The 16,755-nt window shown below is 59.1% G+C and overlaps 7 protein-coding genes across 7 annotated transcripts; 3 read left to right on the forward strand and 4 right to left on the reverse strand.

Moving 5' to 3' along the window:
* Positions 1-193: 193 nt before the first annotated feature.
* MYCTH_2130178 (uncharacterized protein) lies at positions 194-623 on the reverse strand (the record flags this gene model as incomplete). The annotated part of the gene is made up of 2 exons (XM_003666234.1): positions 194-459; positions 509-623. 2 exons carry the CDS (start codon positions 621-623, stop codon positions 194-196), a joined length of 381 nt encoding a protein of 126 aa, XP_003666282.1.
* Positions 624-1,193: 570 nt separating this feature from the next.
* MYCTH_2310816 (uncharacterized protein) lies at positions 1,194-3,701 on the forward strand. The gene is made up of 2 exons (XM_003666235.1): positions 1,194-1,638; positions 1,748-3,701. The coding sequence occupies exons 1-2, from the start codon at positions 1,439-1,441 to the stop codon at positions 3,513-3,515; spliced, it is 1,968 nt and encodes a 655-aa protein (XP_003666283.1). The 5' UTR covers positions 1,194-1,438; the 3' UTR covers positions 3,516-3,701.
* Positions 3,702-3,725: 24 nt separating this feature from the next.
* On the reverse strand, positions 3,726-5,103 carry MYCTH_2310819 (uncharacterized protein). The gene is made up of 3 exons (XM_003666236.1): positions 5,037-5,103; positions 4,404-4,881; positions 3,726-4,227 (listed from the first exon to the last, which is right to left on the reverse strand). Exons 2-3 carry the CDS (start codon positions 4,860-4,862, stop codon positions 3,937-3,939), a joined length of 750 nt encoding a protein of 249 aa, XP_003666284.1. The 5' UTR covers positions 4,863-4,881; positions 5,037-5,103; the 3' UTR covers positions 3,726-3,936.
* Positions 5,104-5,587: 484 nt separating this feature from the next.
* On the forward strand, positions 5,588-7,204 carry MYCTH_2310821 (uncharacterized protein). The gene is made up of 2 exons (XM_003666237.1): positions 5,588-5,808; positions 5,876-7,204. The coding sequence occupies exons 1-2, from the start codon at positions 5,691-5,693 to the stop codon at positions 7,048-7,050; spliced, it is 1,293 nt and encodes a 430-aa protein (XP_003666285.1). The 5' UTR covers positions 5,588-5,690; the 3' UTR covers positions 7,051-7,204.
* A 492-nt stretch (positions 7,205-7,696) lies between these two features.
* On the reverse strand, positions 7,697-8,853 carry MYCTH_2310822 (uncharacterized protein). The gene has a single exon (XM_003666238.1). It carries the CDS (start codon positions 8,761-8,763, stop codon positions 7,789-7,791), a length of 975 nt encoding a protein of 324 aa, XP_003666286.1. The 5' UTR covers positions 8,764-8,853; the 3' UTR covers positions 7,697-7,788.
* A 238-nt stretch (positions 8,854-9,091) lies between these two features.
* On the forward strand, positions 9,092-13,903 carry MYCTH_2310823 (uncharacterized protein). The gene has a single exon (XM_003666239.1). The coding sequence runs from the start codon at positions 9,433-9,435 to the stop codon at positions 13,639-13,641; it is 4,209 nt and encodes a 1,402-aa protein (XP_003666287.1). The 5' UTR covers positions 9,092-9,432; the 3' UTR covers positions 13,642-13,903.
* Positions 13,904-14,898: 995 nt separating this feature from the next.
* MYCTH_2310824 (uncharacterized protein) lies at positions 14,899-16,683 on the reverse strand. Its single transcript, XM_003666240.1, has one exon. The coding sequence runs from the start codon at positions 16,331-16,333 to the stop codon at positions 15,101-15,103; it is 1,233 nt and encodes a 410-aa protein (XP_003666288.1). The 5' UTR covers positions 16,334-16,683; the 3' UTR covers positions 14,899-15,100.
* Between the last annotated feature and the right edge of the window lie 72 nt (positions 16,684-16,755).

The raw sequence follows: 16,755 nt of genomic DNA on the forward strand, positions 1-16,755 counted from the left end.
TGTAATGCCCAGCTAACTAATTAATGGAAATGTGAGTTGACAATCCCATCCCAGGGGGGTTTTCCGAGTTACGGTCCATCCAATTTTGTACATCTCAATCTGAACTCCCCGGCTCACGGCAACAAACTCTAAAGTTTGTCCAAAAGATCGGGTCGCTTACTTTGCTCGAACGGGTTAACCGCCCCGACGGTGATCAGGCGAGCAGCGGGGAGGCATTGGCCTGGGGCGCGTCGCGCATTTTTTTGTGCTTCAGCACAGTCTCGGCGGCGGCGCACAGATTGAGGCCTGGCCAATAACCACAGGCCGGTGCACTAAAAATGGGCACTCCAAAAATCAGGTTGAGTTTCAATGTCTGGGACGAAGACAGCTGATACGACACCCAAGATGAGATGTACGAGATCCACAAGATCGACCCCACGAAAGCGAAGCGCTGGCCAGCTCGGGTGATCACCTGGTTGCCTGGCACGTCAGGTCAAGATATTCCCGGTGGAGCGGCCTCTACACTAACCCAAGCCGCCCTGTTTCCGCTCTGTCGTTGGTCTTGACCCGTTCGCGAAATGAACCACGTCGAGGCGGGCGGCAATCCTGTCGATTTGGAAGAGACCACAGACAGCAAGCAGCATGGAGTACGGACTAGTGGTAGATATCAAGAACAGGACGAATGGCATTCATTCTCCGCAATGGCGGACTGCATCAGCTCACACTCATCCGGTCAAAGGCGGAAAACAAGGCAGCCACAAATGGTCCGCCCTCACACCTCGGCCCGCGTGTTTTTTCCTGCGTCGGTTGGTGCCCTGCATGACCCGTCACCGTCACCGCCAACCGGGTTTGTGACGTGGACGACAGCCCACATCGCTCCGCAAGCGATCTCACAACAGGGCAAGAATGGCAAATGTTGCTGGGTCTGCTCGCCTGGGGCGCCTACTTGGCTCGCACACCCAACATGACCAATCTGGGGCATCTCGCCTGATCATGTCGATCCTTCCCGCACCCCAGCGCGGCCTAACCTTCCGACCTCGCCTATTGAACGAGTCCTGCAAGATGAACTAACACCAAGCCCTGTTGTTTCCTTTTTTATATGTGGCCTGTCGCCTCGCCCCTGCTTGTTTTGTCGGTTTGGGCATTCCCAACGGTCCTGTCCGCACTTTTCCTTTTCACCCTCGGCTTCCGGTGTCACGCATGAAAGAGGGAAGGGTCCCGGATGTCAACCCCTGTCATCGAGCCAGTCGACGAACGCTTGGACAAAGCCACACTCACGCCCCTCGGGCTTCCTCCTCGGTCTGCTCCCGTACAACGGTGCCCGCTTGCGGCAAGCCTCCGCAGACCGCCGTGACCAAACCTCCGTCGTCATGCACCGACGCCTTGTGGACGATTCATGGAACGGTAGGCGAGACTGATAGTCTTGCCACTTAGCCGAAGAGATATACCACGGATTGCCATGACGGTCCCCAGATGGATATCTCTGGGGATGGGTCTCCGTTACCTCCTTGACGAAACGACCTCTTTTGAGACGCTGTCGGTCGTGACACGGCACCATGCGAGCACCGACGGCGAGTCGCGCATGATTCGGACCTTGTTGATCCTGTCATTGACGTTCGCCTCTATCAGTGTCATGTCGACACTGTTTGCCCTGTACTGGTTCGTGAGGATGAGACGGGCCTTCCGCCACGAGCACGTACCAGCCCATTTCCCCCCCCACCCCTTTCTCCTCATCATGACCACCGTCGTGACTAATACGCCCGGGCAGGTTGATATTGCTGCTGATCAAGGGCGATTTCGTCAAGTCAACGGTCCTCCTGGTATATGCAATAGTCAGCTTTGCCAGGGGCAACGTCCGCCCCTCCTCGGCCTTCTGTCAGGTCAGCGGTTTTGCCCTCGCTGTCGGCATCGAGGCCTCGGACGTTGCTGTCTTGCTCATCGCCCTGCATTCCGCCATGTACATTCTTCGGCCGAGGTCGGGACTGTACCCATATCGTCACTTCGCTTATCTCGCCTTCTACCTATTCCCTATCGTTGCTGCCTGCTTGACCTTCATCGCCGGTAACGGGTATGGGGACATGGGCCCCTATTGCTACCTTCGGACGGATCGGCGCTGGGCCCGGCTGGCACTCAGTTGGGTGCCGCGATACGCCATCTGTGCCGCCATTGTCCTCATCTATCTCTTCATCTACTTCTATATTCGAAGGAGGATGGGGGATTTTGGGAGGAGGCACTCCGAGGCCACCCAGCCGCGGTTCCCGAGCGAGTCGGCCGGAGCAATCTCGATGCCGCGTCTCCGCTACAACGGGCTTCTCCCCTCCTCGTCGTGTTCCCGGCCCACCTCGACAACTGACACCATCTCGGCAGTCAAAGACCAGCTCCGGCCCCCATCATCTATTGGCCCCGCGCGGTCCGTGAGTGCCAGAACGAGTGCGGAGGCCCCCCGTAGAGGGCCCGTCAAGTGGAACTGGACTGTGTTTGCCCATGATCAACTTCCCGAAAGTAGTCGGCCCTCAGCAGACGACACGTACGATCCAACCTCGCCGAACTCGCCGGGCCATTTATTGATCCCGCCCTCGCCGGCATACAGCCATCGCCGCAACACCATCCCAAGCGACCACGTCTTATCGGGTTCGTACCCCGGCGGCAGCAGCAGCAGCAGCAACAACAACAACAACAACAGTAACAGCAACAGCCGCCGCGTATCTCTCCCACCCTCCCTACCACAGCATACCGACGATGCCCGAGCCGAAGTGGATGTCGACACCTCAGATTCATCTCCGATGCTTCCAGTTCCGGCAGCGTCGCTGCCGCCGCCGTCGTCATCCCGCTTCACGGCATCCATCACCCCGGCCGACCCGGACCCGGGCCCAGCCCCGGACCCGGATCCGATCCCATCGAAACAGCTCAACAACAAGAGGACCCTCCGCCAGCTCCGGGCCCTCTTCGTCTACCCGCTGGCCTACATCGTCGTCTGGCTCTTCCCCTTCGTGTCGCACGTCATGGGCTACGACGACGACTCGACCCGCTACCGGGGGCAGGGGACGCCGCACTGGCTGTTCGTCGTCAGCACCATCAGCCTCGGCGTGCAGGGCGCCGTGGACTGCACGCTCTTCCTCCTGCGGGAGACGCCGTGGCGGCACGTGTCGGCCGGGGCCAAAGGGGGCTTCTGGGCCGCGCTGGGCCGGAGGTGGAGCTGGAATCTCCGGAGGGCCACGTGGTGGTGCGGGCGCGGGTGGGGCTGGAAAGGGTCCTCTGCCGACGGGGTCGGCAGGACGCGGGAGGAGATGCTGGTGGACGGGCGGCTGGCGAGGGAGAGGAGGGAGGAGGAGGTGGCGGTTGAGCGGGAGAGGAGGAGGGGAGCCGCCATGGGCCTGGAGGGGCCGGGCGGCGGGGTTGGGAGGGGGAGGAGGAGGAGGAGGAGGGAGTGGTGGGATGTGTATGCCGAGAGGGATGGCATCCTCGATGGTAATGACGGTTTGGATGATACTGATGACGGAGAGGGGCAGGTCGAGGTTCCGCAGGAGATTGGGTAATGCGATGATGCTTAAAGGGAGCACGCGGTTTCTTTTTTGATCGTGATTTACTACTGCGTCTTAAAAAGGAGGGGATTGGTTGCGTCATACCCGGGTTTCGCATAGACGGGCGTTTACGGGCTGTATTGGAGATACCTTCTGCGGGTTTTGGATTCTTGGGCCACACACACTACCATCTCGGCATCTAGAGTGATTCTTTACCATATACTGTACAGTACTCCATATTGTCTAACGTGCTGCGAGGGACGAACTTCAGTTAGTGTTCAGGGGCTCTTCGGGGAATATATCGCGCGGGAGGCAGCGTGTCGTCGATCGTACTCGGCGGACTCGGAAAACCTGATTGTCTGCGATCGTCGGCTTGGCGGTGACCGATCACATTGCGCAGGACGGCTTAGGAAACAACCAAACGACGATTCTTGTGTTATTGCCCCTGAAGGAACTTGACAAACACCTGGGCCACGAAGACACCGTCGTGGTGGTCGCCGTTCCGTGTCTTGCCGCTCTGGTACAACTCGTCCGTGAACAGTCCCGATTGGTGTCGTAGCTCGAGGAGCTCATCCATGATATCCTCGGTGAATTCTGGATGTCCCTGGACAGTGATGACACGCCCGGGGATAATGAAGCCCTGATTCCCGCACTTCTCGGTCGAAGCCAGCAGCTCGGCACCCGGGGGCACACCGAAGACCTGGTCACGGTGCATCTGTTGGATTTTCTGTGTGTTTTTGTGTGTCAGTGTGCATGTGTGTGTGTGTGTGTGTGTGTGTGGGCGCACACACACACAAACACACGAACACGCGTCTTCTTAGCCTCTCACCATCGCTGCTTGCTAATCGCGCTCTCCGGGGGGGAGAATTATGCACAGTACACAGTACGGGGAGGGGAACCTACCAGCGTCTCGCGTCCCCCAAACAACTCCTTCCCCTTCTCCGTCAGAGTTGTCTCCACCACGCTGACCTCCCACCCCTTGTCGTTGCGCGCCACCAACGCCCCCAGTGCGCGCGCCACAATCTGGTGGCCGAAGCAGACGCCGACCACCTTGACCGGGCGGTCTTGCCGCAGGAGCGCCTTGCGCACGTACTCGACGAGGGTCACGATCCAGTCGTCGTTGTCGAACGCGTTGTACTTGGAGCCAGTGATCAGGATGGCATCGACCTCGTCCAGGTCCGGGTAGGCCGAGGACGGGTTGTGCACCACGTCGTGACCGGTCAGGGTGAGCACCGACTCGAGCGCGGCCGGGGCGACGGCACGGGCGAAGAGGTGGCGGAACACGCCGAGGTAGCCTTTGTAGCGCTCGTTGGCAGCTGGCACCGGGGTGTCGGCCTCGAGGATTGCGAGGCGGAGCGGCATGGTGTTAATTTCCCTGTTTCTTTTTTTGTGCTTTTTCTTTTTTTTTTTTCTCGGCTGTCAGGAAAGAGCGTGTCTCAGTGATTGTAAGGAAAGGGAGAGGAGGAGGGGGGGTGTTGGCGAGGAAGGAGCGGGATGACCGTGAGCTGAACTTGGTCTTGAAGCGATCGGACAAACCTCGGGCTGATATGTCGTCAATTTGAGATGATCTGTTTCATGCACATATTATAAGTGCGGGATTGAGGTTTGAGATCTGAACTTGGATACGTAATACAAAGCGGTTGGGGTCGATAGCAGCAGCCCCGAAGCCGGTCGGCGGGGGCGTTTATGTTAGTGCTCGGCTCCGATAACGTGAGCGAGGCGGCCCACCTGTCCCCTCTCGGCAGAGAGCGGAGTTCGGAGTTCACGGTCAGCGTCGGGTTCAGTCCGAGAGTCGGCTGCCAAGAGCCGTTGGGTTAGCTGCAGGCAGCGGCTGCAGGGTTCCTGTGGCGTTGCCTTCGCCGAGTTCCTGAACTCCGGGAAGCGGCAGTGACGTGCAGAACGCCCTGCGTTGTCGAGGCGCCAGTGGGAACAGTGCATCCGTCCCTCGCAATGTTCAATTTGGTTCTTGCGGAAAACACGCTAATTCTAAGATAAAGAAGGGCAAAAGAACCAAAGGAAACCAAAAAGGCGACTCTTACCCAAACTCCTTTTTTTATTTTTTTTTCTCAATTCTTCCCGAGACATCCAAGAATTTCTGGTTGGTAGTGCGCTCGCCGCTCTACACTCGTCCTCATATCGAATCCTGGAACGACTTCCAGGTACATACTCTATACATCAAAAAACACAGACATGGCCCCTACTCGAGCCTCACTGAAAGGCTTTCTGGCAACCGCCAAGAAGGCTTTGGTCTCCCCTCCAACGCAAAGACCGAACCCTCTGACCTTGGTTGTCGGCAACGAGTCGGCCGGTGAGCAGTGCTTGGGATAGCCGGGCCATATATCCTTAAAACGGGGCGAATACTGATGGGGCCACAGACCTTGACTCGATCTGCTCGGCCCTCCTCCTTGCCTACTTCCGCACACACACTCCGCCTCACGCTCTGCACATCCCCGTTTCCAACCTCCCCCGAGCAGACCTCGCACTTCGCCCAGAGCTCAATGCGGTTCTCGGGCCAGCCGGCCTCAAGCCGGACGACCTGATCACCCTCACAGATCTTCCACGAGATGGGCTCAGGCCGGAGGACACCCGCTGGCTCCTCGTCGACCACAATGTCTTGACTGGCGACCTGGCCAAATCCTTCTCCAGCCGCGTAGTGGGCTGCATCGACCACCACGAAGACGAGGGAGCCGTCCCGCACGACTTCCCGTCAGATCAGCCGCGCATCATCGAAAAATGCGGTAGCTGCATGAGCCTCGTCCTCGAGCACTGCAAGTTCACGTGGGACGCCCTCTCGAACCTCCCTTGCGAAGGAGAGGCCGAAGGCGGCAGCAGCACCCCGGCAGCCGAATGTGACGCGCACCTCGCCCGCGTCGCCCTCGCGCCCATCCTCATCGACACCGCCAACCTGACGTCCAAAGACAAGACGACCGACCGCGATGTGCGCGCGGCCGAGCTCGCCGAGTCGAAGCTCCTGCCCGGCTTGCGCACGTTATCATCATCACCATCACCTCCCTCATCCTCCTCGGAGCCATACGACCGCCAGACCTACCACGACACCCTCGCCGCGCTCAAGGAGCAGATCGTCGGGCTCTCGTACCGCGACGTCCTGCGCAAGGACTACAAGCGCTGGACCGAGGGCCCGTTGGCTCTGGGCGTGTCGACCGTCGTGCACGGGTTCGAGTACGTATTCGCCCGCGTCGGCGACCAGAGCCGCGAGGCCTTCCTGGCCGCGTTGAAGGACTGGGCCCGCGAAGAGGAGCAGAAGCTCGACGTCGTGGCCGTCATGACCGTGTCGCGGCCCGGCGGCATGTTCACGAGGGAGCTGCTGGTCTGGGGTCTGAACGAGAAGGGGGTGGAGGCGGTCGGGCGGTTTCAGAAGAAGTTTGGCGGGACCCTCGGGCTGGAGACTTGGAGAGGGGGCGAGCTGGACGGCGGCGGCGAGGGCGAGGCCGAATGGAGGCTCTGTTGGAGGCAGAAGGGGGTTTCCCATAGCCGGAAGCAGGTGGCACCGATGCTCAGGGAGGCGATGAGGGAGTCGGCGAGGTTGTGATGGGATGTAGGACTTTGGCTCATCATTTTTTATATGAAGTTTGGAAGCATTTTGTGAGCGAAGCTAATTTAAATGATTGTTTTCAATGCTGAGATATATTTGTGGCCTATTACAGGCTCCCAGTGTTATTCAAGAAGTGTCGTAAGAGTACAAATGTGCTGTTGATACACGAATTGTTACACGCCATTCGCAGCCGTGCCCACTAACCACCGAGCTCAGCCAAGGATGGCGTTTTTTTTGGGCCGGTTTTGCCGGCACTGCGATATGGAACCCGTCTTACCGAGACAGGTGTATGGAGAAGTAGCACGCTAAGAAGGGTGCGGAACATTGGTTGGCACCTGTCCACTCTCAACCTGTCGCCTGAAGACGCAGGGGACGAGACTGATCACAATGTTTTTGACCGTATTTCTCCTGTTGTTTTTTTTTCTCCCGCTGTATTGGATTTCGAACCAAAGCGAGGTTGTAAAGGTTGATTGAGCGGATTGGTTCAACAGAACTGCGGTCGATGACTGACTGGAGCTACGTGCCAACGGAGCGTTTATCCGCCCAGACATCGAACCTGTGAATCTCTCTGTGAGAGTCGGCTGCGAATTGGCAGTTCATCGTCACACCACGGTGCTGCTCGAGCAGTTGACCAGTTCACCGAAGTTCTTCGTCCGTCATTCATGTTGGGACATTGGCAAACAGCCGACGATGAGAAGTTCACGGCATGACCTAGCCGTGTGGTCTACTGAGGGTTCAGGATGATGATGCCGGCGGAGTCTCTGAAGCAGGCTGAGCTGTCTTGGGAGCAGGCTTGGTCGACGATCCAGCCAGTTTCTCCAGACTTTGTTGCAGCATCCCAGTCCACAGCCCTTCCAGGTCGAGATCACGGCGTCGGGATTCGGTGAGTAATTGGACGACAATGGTGTTGCCCGTCTGCGGCACACCAAACCCTGTTGGCCTACCCTTCTCGTCCAGGATTTGTACCTCCTTGTGCGAGCCCCCGACCAAGCCGAGATTGACGCACACCCACCCCGTGCTGATACCGTCGTCCCCGCCGCGCATGACTCCGGAATTGCCTAGCAGCTTCGCTTTGCGGGCAAGCCGCCTGAGCTTGATCTTCAGCTCGTTGCGCCCAAGGAGCCCATCGGCCTTCGCCGTGACGCCGCGGCCACGGAGCCACCTGACAAGGCGGTCCGCCGAAACGTGAAGATGACGCTCGCTGCGGGCCGTCCCCAACACCATCAGCAAGCCCGGGCCCAGGGCCGGCGGCGGGTCTATGGCGCGCAGGTCGAGCAGCGACAGGTTGTCCATGCCTAGCTCGTCCGCCACATACTTGAGCAGCGGCTCCATCAGTTTGGGCGAGTTGTCGGGAATCTCGGGCAACGGTGCCGGCTCGCTCACCAGCGTCGGGTGTCTTGGGGGCTCGACCTGGAGATACCACGGCACATCGGAGTTACTCGAGTCGGAGGACGGGCCATTGCCCTGCTTGTCATGGCCGGGCTGCTTCTCAACCCGTTCTTCAATCGATGGACTCCCTAATAGTCGCGGGGTGGGCCGCAAAGTCGAGAATGGCGCGGCAGTGAGCGGGGCGAGCCGTCGGGTTTCCGATATTGCCAATGAGACCCGGGCCTGTGGTCCTGCACCTGCAGAGCGGGCGATAATCGGTCGCAGCGCCGAGAAGATGCAGGAAGAGCAACGGCCGACTCGCAGAAGGGACGGATTTGCCATTGCTGCTAGCGACATGATGTGAGGTTTGAGGGTTGCTGGCAAAGTTGGGATGTCCCAAGTGCCGCAACAGTCGAAAGTTTTGAACTTGCCCCGAAGCTTGAGAATCCAAGGTCCAGAGCTCGCGAGAGTGCTCGTTGCCATTGGCCGCCAGTGCTGCTCCAGGTTCTTGGCGGTCACTGCGGTCTACACTACAACCGGGGCCTCGAGCGCACTCCACTCCTGCTGGTGGGGCCTGGCAGCTCGTCCAATCAGACGCGCTCTACACAGATTTTTTCTCCCAGGTTCGAACGACGCGAAGTCCCGGCTCATCCTGATAAGATTGAACGAGGCCAATTTTTGACCTTGTGTTCTCATCCGACTTCTTCGGTCGAGGGAAGAAGCACAGGCGATACTCTTTGATCAACACCTCGAATGAGCTGCTCTCCAACTTCGGCGAGTTGAAAGCAGCCCTTTTTCATGTACTAGAAGTCGCCGACTTTCCTTTTCTCTTGTTTTATTACAACCACTATTCTGTTTAATGCATTGAGTTTTGCCTTGCTTCCCAACAAACTTCCCTCCTTCCGGTGGAAGCCCGCCCCTTTCCCTCATCATCTCTCTTCTCTCGGACGGCCAGGCAGCAGAAACATTGCCACTGCTGCGCGAGCCCTCCCCCCCCCCTCTCCTCTCAAGATGCTCGTCCGCCCCGGCGCCGCACGACAGACCCTCCCGGTGCGCCATCTTCTCGCATCCACCCCCCTACGACACTCGACGAGAGGCGCGGCCGTCAATTCGCTTCCCAATGTGTCCGAGAGCCGTCGGATCCTGACTACCGGGTCCGACGCGCGCCCATGGAAGAAGAAGTCGTATCGGGCCCTTGTCGGGTTTGAGCGCAACCTGGCCACTGCGCTCGAAGACCACCGGTTTGGCGACGATGTCCCGTTCGAGGGTCTTTCGACCGGATTGGCCTCCCAATACCAGCCGCAAAAGTCACAGCCACCGCTACACATGCTGAGGCCTTTCAATGTCAACTCCACGCTGGTTCTCGCCGAGCCGAAACCGTACCCGCCCAAACAACGCCTCAACCCTATGGGTATTCCCGGTGACCTGGAGGAAATGCTCTCGGTATTCGAAGCCTGCGTTCAGGTCGGAAGGCTGGATCGTGCCGCGTTGGTTTTGAAGAGATTCGAGAGGATGAAAACACTGGAGCCGCACCAGGCAGTGGACCTGCACAATCGATATCTTCAAGGGCGTGTTGCTCAGCTCATGAATGAGCCTTCAAAGGAGAAGGCCGAAGAGGTACACAAGTGGTTCGAACTTCACATTCGGGGTGCTCGACTACCATTCACCCCCATCACCATCGCGTATATGCTCAAAACAACCCTTCTCACATCTGAAGGCTCGACACGGGCGGCTCGGATAGATCGCTACATGAGCATGATGCCTCATCAGAACGCCAATGAACCGCTGGATCTGGGGAACGTCCTGAGCGATGAAGATCTGGAGACCATCGCTGAGGTGTGCCCCGCCTACTATATTCCCGAAGATGCTTCCGGTGCAGCCGAAGCTGAAGCCCTCGAGGAGGACGAGAGCACCCATCTGGAGGATACGGAGACCCAAGATGCCCAAAGGAAAGCTTCGAGCGGCACGCCCGAGGTCCGTGAAACTCCTCAGAAGGGCATGGGACTCAAATCTTTGAAGACAGCTCTCTCGCTGCTGTCCGAGCTCCCGGAGGGCTTGGATATTGCATCCCTTCCGCTCTCACAACGGCGCGAAGTTCAGGCTAGGTTAGAAAGGGATTGTGTCGATGCTGCCATTGCTAGGTGGCGGGAAGAGAACGAGCAGCTGATGAGCATGGGCCTCAATACCCAGCTGTCAACCCCCTCCCTAAACTCCAAGTTGTACGACTGGCATCAAGCTCTGGAGGCTCGACTTATCCAAGAGCAAGCCAAGGTTGAGGCCTCCTTGTCGGCGCCTCGGAAGTCGCGAGAAGACATGGAGCGCTGCGTCTACGGACCCCATCTGCTGCAATCACCCGCAAACCGCCTTGCCGCCGTCGCCATTCTCAGCGCCCTCAGTAGTCTGGCCATGCATGGTGCGGACAAGGGCATCCCGGTCTCTAACATGGTCCAACAGTTGGCCAAGATTGCGGAGGAGGACATTCGAGCCCAGGCGATAGCCAAAAACCTTCCTAAATCGAAACCACGCAAGCAGAAAAGCGCGCGCCAGCTGATGCGACTCCACGACGCCGCCCCGACCGCGACCACCAAATCGTCACCCACCGCCACCGCCTCCCCAGCTTCCCAGCCCGCCACGAACAGCGAGCCTTCCGAGTTTGCGTCCCGCTGGCCCATAGCCATCAAGGCGAAGTTCGGCGCCGTGATCCTGGGGGCCCTGATGGACACAGCAAAGATCGTGGTGGAGCGGGAGCATCCAGAGACGAAGGAGAAGGTGACTCAGGTTCAACCGGCCTTTACGCACACTGTGCAGCTCAAAAAGGGGAGGAGAGTTGGTGTTATTCAACCCAACCGCTCACTGATCGAGCTCATGAAGCGCGAGCCCAGGGGAGAAGCGTTGGCTCGCCATTTGCCCATGGTTGTTGAGCCCGAGCCGTGGTCCAAGTTTGACAAGGGTGGCTTTATCACGTCGCCGAGCCCTCTTGTCCGTCTGAAGAACCACGAGAAGGATCAGCGCATCTATGCCGAGGCGGCCATCGAGCGGGGGGACATGGAACAGATGATGAGGGGCCTGGACGTGCTCGGGAAGACCGCCTGGAAGATCAACCGTCCCGTATTCGACGTGATGCTGGAGGCCTGGAACACCGGGGAGGAGTTTGCAAACCTGCCGGCGCTGGATCCCAAGATCCCCATCCCTCCGGAACCGGATTCGACCGACGACCCGATGAAGAGGCGCCTGTGGCTCAGGGCGGTGAAAGCTGCTGAGAACGAGAAGTCGGGGCTGCATTCCGTCCGGTGCTTCATGAATTTCCAGCTCGAGATCGCACGGGCCTTCCGGGATCAGACCTTCTATTTCCCGCACAACATCGACTTCCGTGGGCGCGCCTACCCGATACCCACCTATCTCAACCACATGGGTGCCGACAACATGCGCGGTCTGTTGCTCTTCGCCAAGGGCAGGCCTCTCGGGAAATCGGGGCTGGCCTGGCTCAAAGTCCACCTCTCCAACGTCTACGGATTCGACAAGGCTAGTCTCAAGGAGCGTGAAGAGTTCGCGGACCGGAACCTTGAGAACATCTTCGACTCTGCGGACAACCCGCTTACCGGGAAGCGCTGGTGGCTTCAGGCCGAAGACCCTTGGCAGTGCCTCGCCACCTGTTTCGAGTTGAAGGCAGCCCTGTCCTCTCCGGATCCCACCGCTTACGTCTCTCACCTCCCCGTTCACCAGGACGGGACGTGCAACGGCCTGCAGCACTATGCTGCTCTTGGTGGTGATACGTGGGGTGCGCAGCAGGTCAATCTTCTGCCCGGTGATCGCCCTGCCGATGTGTACTCGGCGGTGGCCGAGCTAGTCCAGAAGCAGGTGACGGAGGATCTCGCCAACGGCAACGAGTTTGCCCAGGCCATGGATGGCAAGATTACTAGGAAGGTCGTGAAGCAGACGGTCATGACCAACGTCTACGGAGTTACCTTCGTTGGCGCCAAGAAGCAGGTCCAGAAACAGCTGGACTCGCTGTACCCAGACATCGAGAAGGAAACGGGCCTGAGTTCGGGCGTGCTAGCGTCGTACATTGCCGCCAAGGTTTTCATGGCGCTGTCAACGATGTTCCGTGGCGCCCATGACATCCAGAACTGGCTCGGCGAGATCGGAGGGCGCGTGTGCCGTGCCGTGACTCCGGAGCAGCTAGACCGGATTGCCGAAGCTTCGGGCGAGAAGGTCGGGTCTGGCGAGGAGTCCAAGTCCACCAAGAAGAAGGCCAAAGCGTCGTCGAAAGCGGGAGACGAGGATTTGGCCTCTCACTTCCGCAACACCCTCGTGTGGACGACACCGCTGCGGATGCCCGTGGTCCAACCGTACAGGAAGAGCGGCACCCGGCTGATTTCGACTTGCCTGCAGGATCTGGTTCTCACCAACGTGGATCGGGATGATCCAGTGAACCGGCGAAAGCAGCTGCAGGCTTTCCCCCCCAACTTTATTCATTCGCTGGATGCCAGCCACATGATGCTGTCGGCTCTCGAGTGCGACGCCATTGGCCTCACATTTGCCGCCGTTCACGACTCGTTTTGGACGCACGCGGCCGACGTCGATGCCATGAACCGAGTGATCCGCGATGCCTTCATCCGTATCCACCAAGAAGATGTCATTGGGCGCCTCAAGTCCGAGTTCGAAGCACGGTACCGGGGGTCCATCTACCGGGCAAAGATTGATTCCTCGACCGAGGTGGCCAAGAAGATCATCGATTGGCGCAAGAAGAGCCGCATGGGCGCCAAGGATGAACTGCTGCTCGAGCGGCGGCGTCAGATCCTCTTACGCTCACTCGACCCGGAGGAGGTGCGGCAAGGGAAGGAAATGGTGACGCCTGCCAGCATTTTTGAGTCGATGGCGACCCCCGACATGGTGGCTAACGATGTCGATCCCGAAGAGATGTTGTCCGTGGGCGCCGAGGATGAAGACGGAGACGGCCACGACGGCGAGCCCATCGAAAGGGAAGACGTCAGGAACAAGGTGACGGAGGGCCTGAAGAATTTTGCGGCACACCTGAAGGAGCTCCACGGTACCAACTACTTCGTCATGGAAATGAACAAGCCCAAGAGGAAGAAGGAACGGAGTGGCTCGAAGCCATCGCAGGTCGAGCTCTGGCTGCCGCTGACGTTCCCTGCGATACCCAAGAAGGGCGACTTTGACGTGACCCAGCTCAAGGACAGCAAGTATTTCTTCTCTTGAGGTGACGATATATGGCGCGGCACTGAAGGGAGTCTCTGGCAGGAAAATGTGTTGACTGCTGTACCACTAAACCCGGGTGCTTGGTTGCTTCTATTGGCGTTTCTGTCTTTTTTTGGCGTGGTTGGCATTGCTGGCGTGGCGTTTGCGATATATAAAGACGGGGTTGATCTTGATGCATGTACGTTATTTAACGTCTGGGGTACGTCTGGGGTGGTCGACAACTCCACGATGATGTTGTATACTATGAGGGGGGAGCATGGATAGGAACTCTAATCAGACGTCTCTCTCACTGTACACACACTCAGATCCCGGTCTTTTTGTGAAGGACAAGTGAAGTGCGGACACCCGAGTCTCGTGCAACCTCGCATCGCAGGGCCCCCGGCGTGTGCGTCTGCGCCCTGCATGCAGGCGCCTCGCCCTCCGGCAAGACTTGCTGCAAGGTATGTACGGAAGCGGCTGTGATTGTTCCTCTCCGTGATTATCACCTTGCAGGCCTCTTTGTTCGTCTGACCATGTTCACCTTTTTATCCGCTGCCACACTCGGCTGATCGAGCATCTGCAGCTACTAACGCTGGTCTCTTAACTACCACAACCGAGAAACCCTTAAGGGTTTCCGAGAGAGGAACTTGCTCTACCTCCGAAATTTGCCTTTGGCGTTCGCTCAAGGCGGAACTGTCGCTTGGGATATCGGGCCTGGTCAGCCGGAAGTGGCTACGAATGTTCTCGAAGGGGAGGAGGTTGAGGTTGTGATATTTGAAGAAGAATTGCTCTCTTCTCGAGATTGTCCCCCTTAAATAACACATAGGCTAGAGAATCTGTTTTCTTCGCAAAAGGACCCCGTGATGTGCGCCATGTACATCAAGGTGACGAGCATTGAAGCGCCGTGTAGCTAAGTCAATTCAGAAGAAGGAGGGCAGGGAAGGGAGGAAGGGGGTTCGTCCGCTTCGCTTCGCTTCAAAGGAGACGATAGAGTGGGCGAGTAACTGGGGCTGACTGGACTGATGCCCGCTGCTGCCGCCGCTGCTAAATCCTCAGCACCGATTGCTGTTCATACACGCCAACCGTGACCGCCATCACCGAGGTGTGCCCTCGCTGCACGACAGGCTGCTGAGACCGTCATTGTCACGACTGGCTGCGAGACGACCACCGGGTTGCCCGAGCCGACGGCCATTGTTACTGTGGCTTAGAGAAGGAAGGGAAAAGAATAACATGAACAGGAAAAGGTGGGGGGGGGGGGGGGGCGGGGGGAGAGACGAAGAAAGAATTGCGATCTGGTGGGGAGAGGATTGGTTTGTTTCGGCATCGTACGGGTAGCTCCGTACACATGTTCTATTTCTTTTTCTTCCTCCTGACAAACATGCGGTCCAACACTTTCCGTTGTTTGATAATTCCCCATCGTGCCGGTATCTAGATCTACCCTCACTTATATGATAACCTGGCTGGATAGTCAGACCGTACCTCACCGCACCTGAGCTCCCTTGAGTGAGACGACCTTGCAGACGCCGCCGCTGGCCGTCACCAGCCTCCCCAACCCGGTCCTGCCTTCCAGCGCCTCGACCACGCCGGCGTCGAACGCGACCTCGAGATCGTCCGTGGTGGTGAAGCCGGGCTGGAAGGTCTCCCAGATCTTCTTCTTGGGGTTGAGCACCTTCTCGGGCTCGCCCTCCCAGCCTTCGAAGAAGACGCGCTCGCCGGCCTTGGCATCGGCTGGCGGGTTGACCAGCTCGACGGGGCCCTTGTGGTCGTCGGCCTCGCCCTCCTTGACGCGGGGCGAGGCGGCGAGGACCATGGCGGCCGACTTGATGCCGCGCATCTTGACGGGCTTCAGGTTGCACACCACCACCACCTTGCGGCCCTGCATCTCCTCGAGCGGGACGAGCCCGTTGAGGCCCGAGCACACGGTCCGCACCACCTGGCCCTCGTACTCGGACGTGTCGTCGGTGCCGGGCGCGTCGCCCATGGCGATGCTCGAGACGTAGAGCGAGTCGGCCTCGGGGTGCTTGATCGCCTTGAGGATGTGGCCGACGCGGAGGTCGATCAGGCAGGGAGACAGCACCGCCGGGGCCGCCGGGGCCGCCGGCTGCTTGGGCGCCCGCTCCTTCTTCTCCTTCTTCTGCTTCTTGGCGGCCGCGCCGGCCTCTCCCGCGACCGCCGCCGCCGCCTTGTCCTTCACCTCGGCGGCCTCGTCCGCCACCACACCGGCGGCTTCCTTTGTCCGATCCACGAGCGTCTTGTTGTCTCCATCGGCGCCGACGCCCCCCGCCGCCGCAGCAGCAGCAGCGGCCTTCTCCTTCTTCAGCCGCTCCTTCTCGGCCTTGGCGTCGACGGGCGGCTTGACGTAGAGGATCTCCTCGGCATCGACCTGCACCTTGTCGGCGTCGGCGACGTTGAGGCCGAAGAGCGGGCTGTTCTGGACGAAATCGACGAGGCGGACGATGTTGGGGCGGCCGTTCTGGCCGGTGCGCTGCTCCGGGGTCCAGGACTTGACGAGCGGGGCGAGTGACTCGTACAGGGCAACGTCGGCCTTGCTGGGCTTGGTGCCGATGGCGGTGGTGCGGGTCGCGAGGTCGGCATTGAGGGAGTCGAGGAGGGCGTCGGAAGCACCAGCCTTGATGGAGGCGGCCTTGTCGAGCCACGCCTGGATCTCGGACTCCTCGGTGGGGGTGTACTTTTGCGCGTCGAGGGCGGCCATGATGCGCGGGTTGGACAGCGAGATGGCGTTGAGCGGCCGGGACGAGACTTGGCGCAGGGGAGAGACGCTTCGCAGGGCTGCTGCTGGGCGTGCGGCGGCTCGTAGGGAAAACAGTTTGGGCAGATGGTAAGGCGGAACCTCGAAGAAGAAAGACTCCGGGTTGTTTGGTTGGTGATTGAATTTTGTTGGCTTAGCGAGGACTTGGGGTCTCTCTCTCTTTCTGTTGATGGTGGGGTTGGAGTCGTCAAACAATTTTGACCCGGCAGGAAATGCGGGGCAAAATTGGGTTTGGGTCAAGACGAGGGGCACTTCTCTCGATCCTTGCTAAGTACTGTACCGACCGAGTACAGTACCTAACTGAGTCGTAACAGGGATGAAGATGTGGGCCTGTGCGGTGTGCCTTTAACGAGCGGGTCCCTTGC

This window comes from Thermothelomyces thermophilus, chromosome 6, assembly GCF_000226095.1.
Source record: "Thermothelomyces thermophilus ATCC 42464 chromosome 6, complete sequence".
Classification (NCBI taxonomy): Eukaryota; Fungi; Ascomycota; class Sordariomycetes; order Sordariales; family Chaetomiaceae; genus Thermothelomyces; species Thermothelomyces thermophilus.

Excerpts from the sequence above, each read along its gene's own strand:
- MYCTH_2310822 (XM_003666238.1), bottom strand. The coding sequence starts at position 8,763 with ATGGCAAATCCGTCCCTTCTGCGAGTCGGCCGTTGCTCTTCCTGCATC.
- MYCTH_2310823 (XM_003666239.1), top strand. The coding sequence starts at position 9,433 with ATGCTCGTCCGCCCCGGCGCCGCACGACAGACCCTCCCGGTGCGCCAT.
- MYCTH_2310821 (XM_003666237.1), top strand. The coding sequence starts at position 5,691 with ATGGCCCCTACTCGAGCCTCACTGAAAGGCTTTCTGGCAACCGCCAAG. Across the intron at positions 5,809-5,875 it reads TGTCGGCAACGAGTCGGCCG|ACCTTGACTCGATCTGCTCG; the intron begins GTGAGCAGTGCT and ends ATGGGGCCACAG.
- MYCTH_2310819 (XM_003666236.1), bottom strand. The coding sequence starts at position 4,862 with ATGCCGCTCCGCCTCGCAATCCTCGAGGCCGACACCCCGGTGCCAGCT. Across the intron at positions 4,228-4,403 it reads TTGGGGGACGCGAGACGCTG|AAAATCCAACAGATGCACCG; the intron begins GTAGGTTCCCCT and ends AAAAACACACAG.
- MYCTH_2310824 (XM_003666240.1), bottom strand. The coding sequence starts at position 16,333 with ATGGCCGCCCTCGACGCGCAAAAGTACACCCCCACCGAGGAGTCCGAG.
- MYCTH_2310816 (XM_003666235.1), top strand. The coding sequence starts at position 1,439 with ATGACGGTCCCCAGATGGATATCTCTGGGGATGGGTCTCCGTTACCTC. Across the intron at positions 1,639-1,747 it reads ACACTGTTTGCCCTGTACTG|GTTGATATTGCTGCTGATCA; the intron begins GTTCGTGAGGAT and ends ACGCCCGGGCAG.